This window comes from Bos javanicus, chromosome 3 (assembly GCF_032452875.1).
Source record: "Bos javanicus breed banteng chromosome 3, ARS-OSU_banteng_1.0, whole genome shotgun sequence".
Taxonomy (NCBI): Eukaryota; Metazoa; Chordata; class Mammalia; order Artiodactyla; family Bovidae; genus Bos; species Bos javanicus.
In genome coordinates, this window is record NC_083870.1 from 100989925 (window position 1) to 100999375 (window position 9451).

The window sequence follows — 9451 nt, forward strand, 5'->3', positions numbered from 1 at the left end:
AGGCTTCCAGGGGAAGCTGAGACCAGATTTTTAAGTAGGAATTGACAAGGTGAGGGGTAACTTTATGTGTTGGAGGTTGGTAGTGAAGTGCTCCAGGTGGAGGACACAGGTTATATAAAGGCCTGGGAGGTGAGAGCAAGTGTAGATGATTCACAGTTGTTAGTACAGTTGACCCTTGAACAACATGAGTTTAAACTTACATGCAGGTCCACTCATATGCGGGGTTTTTTCAGTAAATACATACTGTTGTTGTTCAGTCCCTAAGTTGTGTCCGACTCTATGCAACCCCATAGACTGTAAAACGTCAGTCTTCCCTGTCCTTCATCATCTCCCAGAGTATGCTCAAACTCATGTACACTGAGTTAGTGATGCCATCTAACCATCTCATCCTGTGTCGTCCTCTTCTCCTCCTGCCTTCAACCTTTCCTAGCTTCAGGGTCTTTTCCAATGAATCAGTTCTTAACATCAAGTGGCCAGAGTATTGGAGCTTCAGCATGAGTCCTTCCAATGAGTATTCAGGGTTGATTTCATCTAGGATCGACTGGTTTGATTTCCTTGCTGTCCAAGGGACTCTCAGGAGTCTTCTCCAACACCACAGTTCAAAAGCATCAGTTCTTCAATGCTCAGTCTTCTTTATGGTCCAACTCTCACATCCATACATGACTACTGGAAAAATCATAGCTTTGAGTATATGAACCTTTGTCAGCAAAGTGATGTCTCTGCTTTTTAATGTTCTGTCTAGATTTGTCATAGCTTTCATACAAGGAGCAAGCGTCTTTTAATTTCATGGCTGTAGTCACTGTCCGCCATGATTTTGGAGCCCAGGAAAGTAATATCTGCCACTCTTTCCATTTTCCCCCTATCTGTTTGCCATGAAGTGATGGGATCAGATGCCGTGATCTTAGGTTTTTGAATGCTGAATTTTAAACCAGCTTTTGCACTCTTCTCTTTCACCTTCATCAAGAGGCTCTTTAGCTCCTCTTCACTTTCTGCCTTTAGGGTGATATCATCTGCATATCTGAGGGTGATCTTGATTTCAGTGTGTGAGTTATCCAGCCCAGCATTTCCTATGATGTACTCTGCGTATAAGTTAAATAAACAGGGTGACAGGATACAGTCTTGACATACCCTTTCCCCAATTTGGAACCAGTCTGTTGTTCCATGTCCAGTTCTAATTGTTGCTTCTTGTCCTGCATACAGGTTTCTCAGGAGGCAGGTAAGGTGGTCTGTCTGGTATTCCCATCTCTTTAAGAATTTCCCAGTTTGTTGTGATCCACTCAGTCAAAGGCTTTAGCATAGTCAGTGAAGCAGAAGTAGATGTTTTCTGGAAGTCTCTTGCTTTTTCCACGATCCAGTGGATGTTGGCAATTTGATCTCTGGTTTCTCTGCCTTTTCTAAATTCATCTTGTACATCTGGACGTTCTCGATTCACATACTGTTGAAACCTAGCTTGAAGGATTTCAAGCATTACCTAGCTAGCATGTGAAATGAGCAGAATTGTGCGGTTTAAACATTCTTTGGCATTGCTTTTCTTTGGGATTGTAATGAAAACTTACCTTTTCCAGTCCTGTGGCCACTGCTGAGTTTTCCAAATTTGCTGGCATATAGAGTGCAGCACTTTAACAGCATCATTGTTTAGGATTTGAAATAGCTCAACTGGAATTCCATCACCTCCACTAGCTTTGTTTGTAGTAATGCTTCCTAAGGCCCACTTGACTTCACACTCCAGGATATCTGGCTCTAGGTGAGTGATTATTACACCATCATGGTTATATGAGTCATTAAGACCTTTTTGGGTAAAGTTCTTATGTGTATTCTTGCCACCTCTTCTTAATCTCTTCTGCTTCTGTTAGGTCCATACCATTTCTTTCCTTTATTGTGCCTATCTTTGCCTGAAATGTTTCCTTGGTATAATTTTCTTGAAGAGTTTTCTAGTCTTTCCCATTCTTTTGTTTTCCTCTATTTCTTTGCATTGTTTACTTAAGAAGACTTTCTTATTTCTCCTTGCTATTCTTTGGAATTCTGCATTCAGTTGAGTATATCTTTTGCTTTCTTCTTTGCTTTCCCTTTCTCTTCTCAGCTATTTGTAAGTCCTCCTCAGACAATCATTTTGCCTTCTTGCATTTCTTTTTCTTTGTGATGGTTTTGGCATCATAATACACATACTATATATAAATACATACTGTATTAGTACATCATCCATGGTATGTTGAATCTGAGGATTGGAACAGCAGATATGGGGGGCTGACTATAAAGTTACATGCAGATTTTACAGGAATTTCCCACTGTGCAGAGATTGTCACCCCAACCCCATCCGTTCCTTCAACACCTGTGTTGTTCATGCATGCTAAGTCGCTTCAGTTGTGTCTGACTCTTTGTGACCCTATGGACTGTAGCCCGCCAGGCTCCTCCATCCATGGGATTCTCCAGGCAAGAATACTAGATTGGGTTGCCATGCCCGACCCAGGGATCTTCCAGACCCAGGGATTGAACCCGTGACTCTTATGTCTCCTGAATTGTCAGGCAGCTTCTTTACCACTAGTGCCACCTGGGAAGCCCTATGTTGTTCAGGGGTCAACTAATTAAACCCCTAGATTGGGAGCTTCCTGGGAGGGTGGGAGTGGCAGAATGTGTTTTCATTTCCATAGCCCTAGGGCCAGGCTCTGAAGACCTGCTGGACTAACAAGGGCACTGGATCCTACCAACACTCACATCATCAGTGACACTGATGTGATACTGGCAATCCATTCCAGCATTCTTGCTTTGAGAATCCCATGGACAGAGGAGCCTGGTGGGCTACAGTCCATAGGGTCACACAGAGTCGGACACAACTCAAGTGACTTAGCATGCATGCATGAACAACACAGGTGGTGAAGAAAAGGATAGAGTTGGGGTGACAATCCCTGCACAGTTGGAAATCCCTTTAAAATTAGTGAACTTGCTTTACTGATTTTCCTCTCTCTCCTATATATCTTTACTCTTTCCCTCTTAAGAGATCAATAGTTCTCTCTCATCTAGAATCTTCCATTCTGTAGTCAGATGTGTCATCTATTTTGCCACTGCACCCCCTGCTCTGTCTCTCATCTTAAAAAGAGAAAAGAACCCAAACTGTTCCTTTCTCTTCTATCCTGCTTACTTCTACAACTGTTTCTGTGTAATTCTCCTCCCTTTCAGAGTCAAACTTGTGAAAATAAGTTTTCTAAAAGTAAAGTTGACTTACAATATTGTGCTAGTTTCAGGTGTATAGCAGGGTGATTCAGTTATATATATATATATATATTTTTTTTCAGATTATTTTCCTTCTCCCCCCATCCCCTTCCCCTTTGGTAACCATAAGTTTGTTTTCTATGTCTGTGAGTCTGTTTCTGTTTTGTATTTTTCAAGATTCCACATATAAGTGATACATAATATCTGTCTTTCTCTTCTAACTTACTTCACCTTGTGTGATATTCTCTAGGTTCATGAATGTTGCTGCAAATGGCAATATTTCATTCTTTTTATGGCTGACTAATATTCCATTGTGTATATATATATATGCTGCTACTGCTAAGTCGCTTCAGTCGTGTCTGACTCTGTGCGACCCCATAGATAGCCGCCCACCAGGCTCCCCCGTCCCAGGGATTCTCCAGGCAAGAACACTGGAGTGGGTTGCCATGTCCTTTTCCAATGCATGAAACTTAAAAGTGAAAATGAAGTCGCTCAGTCGTGTCCGACTCCAGACTGGTGGGCTGCAGTCCATGGGGTCGCTAGGAGTCGGACACGACTGAGTGACTTCACTTTCACTTTTCAGTTTCATGCATTGGAAAAGGACATGGCAACCCACTCCAGTGTTCTTGCCTGGAGAATCCCTGGGACGGGGGAGCCTGGTGGGCGGCCATCTATGGGGTCACACAGAGTCGGACACGACTGAAGCGACTGCAGCAGCAGCAGCAGCATACATACATATATATATACACACACACACACACTAACAAATTTATTGGCTGCAGAGGGTCCTAGCTGTGGGACATGGGATCTTCCTTGCATCATGAGAGACCTTCTGTTGAGGTGCGTGGACGCTCTAGCTGTGGCACACAGGCTCCGGAGCATGCAGGCTCAGTGGCTGCACTGCCCAGCTTAGTTGCTTTGTGGCATGTGGTATTTTTAGTTCCCCAACCAGGTATCCCATGTCTCCTGCATGGCAGGGCAGATTTTTAACCCCTGGGCCACCAGAGAAGTCCCCTACATTTTTTTTTTTTTTGATTTAACATTATTTCATGGAACTAACATATGCAAAGTAAAAAAATGAGAACAAAAAATGATTTTCCAAGTACTTTTTTCTTTCTAGTATTTCATTTATTTAATAAATATTTGTTATACTCATACTATGTATGAGGAAGTTTACGATCTGCTAAGAACACACACACACATTTGACATTGCTTCTACTTTTAATCTAATTATGGATAATGAGTGTTTGTAATAAGAACAAAACCTTCTGTAACACACATTAACTCATTAAGCAAAAATACTATAAATTTGTCTACTTTGTGGATGAGGAGACTGAGGCAAAGAAGAGTTAAATAATTTGCCAAGTCAGCAAATCAGACAGCTGGTAAATGGAGAGGATGGAATTTCAAAATTTTTTAAATTTACAAATTTTTTTTAGTTTTTTTAGTTTCTTAATCATTACAGTGCATTTTTCTTCTTGTGCATTTTTGTTTACTTGTGTTTTGGCCATGCCTCATGGTTTGCAGAATCTTAGTTCCCCAACCAGGGATTGAACCCGGGCCCATGGGAGTGAAAGTGCTGTCTTAACCACTAGACTGCCAGGGGATTCCCTGGATGTATCTGTTTGAATTAAAGTTTTCATCTTTCCCTGATAACCTGCCCAGGAGCAGAATTGCTGGATTGCATGGTAGCTCTATTTTTAGCTTTTTAAGGAAGCCCCATACTGTTTTCTATGATGGCTGTACCAATTTACATTCCCACCACCAGTGTAGGAGCGTTCCCTTTTCTGCACACCTTCTCCAGCATTTATGATTTTTTGGATAATGGCCATTCTGACCAATGTGAGTTGGTACTTCACTGTAGTTTTGATTTGCATTTCTCTAATAATTAACGATGTTGAACATCTTTTCATGTGCCTGCTGACCATGTGTATGTCTTCTTTGGAGAAATGTCTATTTAAGTCTGCTGCCCATTAAAATAGTTATATCAATTATTATATAGATATATAAATTACATAAATTTTCACTGTACATTGCTCGCAATAAAGATCCAAACATAAGAAAAACCATAAAATGAAAAGTAAAATTCTTACATTGACTACTCTGCAGAAGTAACCACTATGAAGAGTTTCTTATGTATCCACTTTAAGTATTTTCTGTTCATTTATACAAGCATATATATGGCATACTTTTTTCCTTGCTAAATCCAGTCTTAGGTATGTATCCATTTCAATACATATCAATCTAACATGTTCTTTTTAATGGACATATAACATCCTGTCGCATGGATGTATTACAGCTAATTTAACCAGCCCCCTGTTGATGAATGTGTTAGTTGTATTTCACTTTAGCTATTTATAAAATTCCACAGTAAACACCCTTTCTGTAAGTCATTGTACATGGGTAAAGTACATTTATAGTCTAACTTCTTGGAAGTAGAATTGTTGGGATAAAGACTATGTGTGTTTTTAATTTTCATAAGTTCTGCCTAATTGCCATTCCAAAAAGTTGTACCTAATTACACTCTCACATTCTTAAAGTCACTAGCACATCCATCTGCCTGAAGTGCTAGGGCTTCCCTGGTAGCTCAGTGGTAAAGAACCCGCCTGCCAATGCAGGAGACAAAAGATTTGATCCTTGGGTCAGGAAGATCCCTTGGAGGAGGGCATGGCAACCACTCCAGTATTCTTGCTTAGAGAATCCCATGGATAGAGGAGCCTGGCAGACTACAGTCCATGGGGTTACAAAGAGTTGGACATGACTGAAGTGATATAGCACACACACTCTCACTGGTAAGTTGCAATAGTTTAGCCAAATTTATTGAAAGAATTGGCTTCAGTTACTTTCTCCACCTCTTCACCTCCTGTTCACAGCACAACTCACTCTAACTTGACTTCTCTCCATCATTCCACTTTAAAAGGATCTAAGGTTACTAATGATCTTCATGTTGTCCAGTCAACAATTTCCGGATCTCATCTCACTGCCTCTCAGAAATGTTTTATGGGGTTGACCACACTTTTCTTTCTGAAACACTCTGGCCCTGGCTTTTATAATACCATACTTGCCTGGTCTTCCTCTGCCCACTTGTAAAGGTTGGTGCTGCTCAGGGCTTCAGTTACCATCTGCAAGTGTATGACCCCCACATTATTTCCTTCTTCCTAACCTGGAGAAGACTCTTGAGAGTCCCATGGACTGCAAGGAGATCAAACCAGTCAATCCTAGAGGAAATCAACCCTGAATACTCATTGGAAGGACTGATGCTGAAGCTGAAGCTCCAATACTTTGGCCAGCTGATGTGAAGAGCCAACTCATTGGAAAAGACCCCAATGCTGGGAAAGATTGAAAGCTAAAGGCAAAGAGGGCAGCAGAGGATGAGATGGTTAGGTAGCATCACTGACCCAAAGGATAGGAATTTGAGCAAACTCTGGGAAATGGTGGAGGACCAAGGAGGCTGGTGTGCTGCAGTCCTTGGGGTTGCAGAGTTGGACACAATTTAGTGACTGAACAACAACAAATCTTTATTCACATGCTTATTTGCCATCTTGACGTGGATGTCCCATGGGTCCCTTAGATTCCATGTGTCCAACATCATTCTCCTTCTTGTGCTTCCATTGCAGCAGCTGTCCCACTGCTGTCCAGTGATCCTAGCCAGAAACCTGCAAGTCATTTTTGAATTTCACTGTTCCTCAACGCTCACCTCCAATCAATTACCATGTTTCTGCCCATTTGTCTCCATAACATCTCTCAAACCATCATCTCTCATTATCTTCCTGCACCATCCAGGTCCAGACTGTGGACCATCTGGACACTGCAGTGATCTTCTAATTGCCTCCCTGGCTTTAGACTTAATACTCTCCAAGCCAGAGTAAGCTTTGAAAAATGCAGGTTTGATTATGTTATTGCTGTTTAATCGGTAAGTTGTGTCTGACTTTTGTGACCCCATGGACTGTAGCCTGCCAGGCTCCTCTGTCCATAGGCTTTCCCAGGAAAGAATACTGGAGTGGGTTGCCATTGCCTTCTGCAGGGGATCTTCCCGACCGAAGGATTGAACCCGCAGCTTCTGCATTACAGGCGTATTTTTTACCACTGAGCCACTGGGGAAGCCCTATTATGTTACTGTCCTGCTTAAAACCCTTCACTAAGTTCTGATTGCACTTAGGGTAAAGACCAAAAAAAAAAAAAACCTGAAAGACAAAAATCCCCTGACTTTTTTTTATAGGCCCTAGTAACCCTCCCAACTGCTGTTGTCATCACTGACTCCCTCCTTCATACTGTGATTAGCTTCTTGGATGTTTTATGCTCCTTCCCACTCAGAGTTTTTGTCTTTGCTATTTCTTCCTGCCTGGAATACTCTTTCCCTCCTGCCTTGACCTAGCAAATACCTCAATAGGTGGTGGTGGTGGTTTAGTCGCTAAGTCGTGTCCATCTCTTGCAACCCCATGGACTGTAGCCTGTCAGGCTCATCTGTCCATGGGATTCTCCAGGCAAGAATACTGGAGTGGGTTGCCATTTCCTTCTCCAACCTCATGTCTCAACATAAATTTAACTTGTTTGATGCCACGTGCTTCGTCGCGTGCTGCTCGCTGGGGTTGTCGCCTTAGAGATCTGCACGGGCTGGGCTTGCGAAAGGATCAACATGCCTTTAGCTAGAGATTTACTGCATCCTTCCTTGGACGAGGAAAAGAAAAAACATAAAAAGAAACAGCTGGTTCAAAGTCCAAATTCTTACTTCATGGATGTAAAACGTCCAGGTTGCTACAAGATTACCACGGTCTTCAGCCATGCTCAGACAGTAGTGCTTTGCGTAGGCTGTTCAACAGTGCTGTGCCAGCCAACAGGAGGAAAGGTCAGACTCACAGAAGGCTGTTCATTTAGAAGGAAGCAACACTAATGATCCACACAACTTCTTGAATTTGTGTTCTATCGCAGAAAGCCTTATCAGTTCAGTAATTCCAGTTAATCTACCAAGATAATGTAATTACATTTAATTTTGTAAGGTATACAGCAACACTCTCCTATTTTGGTGTCAGTTTTTCAATAAAGTTTTGATTATGGGCAAAAAAAAAAAAAAATTTAACTTGTTTGAGGATGTCTTCCAAGACCCCCAGGTGCCGGGAGCCGGTGAGAAACATTCCACTCGTGACAAAGGTCATGAGGAAGGAGGCTCGGCATATGCAAAGGCGGGATCGAGCCTCAGGAATCCCCCCGGATATTCTCGAGCATCTACCCCCAAAAAACCAGAGTCTGCCTACTTTATTGCTTTGTGCTCTCACCTCTGACTTTACTGGGGACTGTCCCCCACCACCATCTCGCTCTCTCTGTCAAAGAGTTAACTTACAACTCCAATTAATAAAGTTCCTGGGCAATTAGGAGTGTTTAAATCCAACCCCTCAGATGGCTCTCTAACTCGCCTGACAAGTTTACCCGGACTCCTACAGCTATGCATACGATTGTTTACAGTCTCCCAGCCTCAAGAGGCACGGGAAGCCTAAGATATTCAAATAGCTTAGAACCTCTCAGAGAGTTAGAAACTGTCAGAACAAACTAGTAAAAGATTTCATTGATGAGCCAATGCTTGCTGCCAAGTTTTCACATCCTCTGAATTGTATCCTTGTATATGTATTAATTAATAGTTGGTATGTAGAAAAAATAAGTAGTGGCCTTGGTGTTAGTAACTTTAGACCCTTAAGGTAATAAATTCTTTCCTTTGTTGTAAACCCATTACACATCCACCCTATAGGAATGCAATTTTATCTTCGGAAGATGGCGCCAAACCTTAAAATAATTACTCTTAGAGAAAATAAGTCTTACGGTTGATAAGTCTTTGTTAGGAGCCATAAAATGTTAATAGGCCTTCTGGCCAGAAGATGATGTATACCATTTGTGTACGATAAATTTGCAGGAAAGAAATCCTGGTTTTTGATAAGGATCAAAAACTGCTGACTTTGCATCCCCTATTATCCTCTATGTGTAACTTAGGGTAACTTAGGGTATAAAAACCCCTGTTGAAAATAAAGCTACGGGCCTTGTTCACCAGCGCTTGGTCTCCCTATGTCATTCTTTCTTTTCACATTCTGGCTGAAGTCTCCCATCTGGAGCGTGGATATCCTCTGCGACCATTTATTTGCCTGGGCTTCTAAGACCCACTCGAGAAGGTGTCTAAGGTGGGGCACCTTCGCTATTCGAGAGGGCGCCTGTGGCCTCCGTGGTCAGAGCTAACCTGGTGTCACGGGTTATATTGATT

At 42.1% G+C, this 9451-nt stretch overlaps 1 protein-coding gene across 1 annotated transcript; it reads left to right on the plus strand.

Moving 5' to 3' along the window:
- Positions 1-7742: 7742 nt before the first annotated feature.
- On the plus strand, positions 7743-9246 carry LOC133245157 (small ribosomal subunit protein eS27-like). Its single transcript, XM_061413142.1, has one exon. The coding sequence runs from the start codon at positions 7844-7846 to the stop codon at positions 8096-8098; it is 255 nt and encodes an 84-aa protein (XP_061269126.1). The 5' UTR covers positions 7743-7843; the 3' UTR covers positions 8099-9246.
- The last annotated feature ends 205 nt before the right edge of the window (positions 9247-9451 follow it).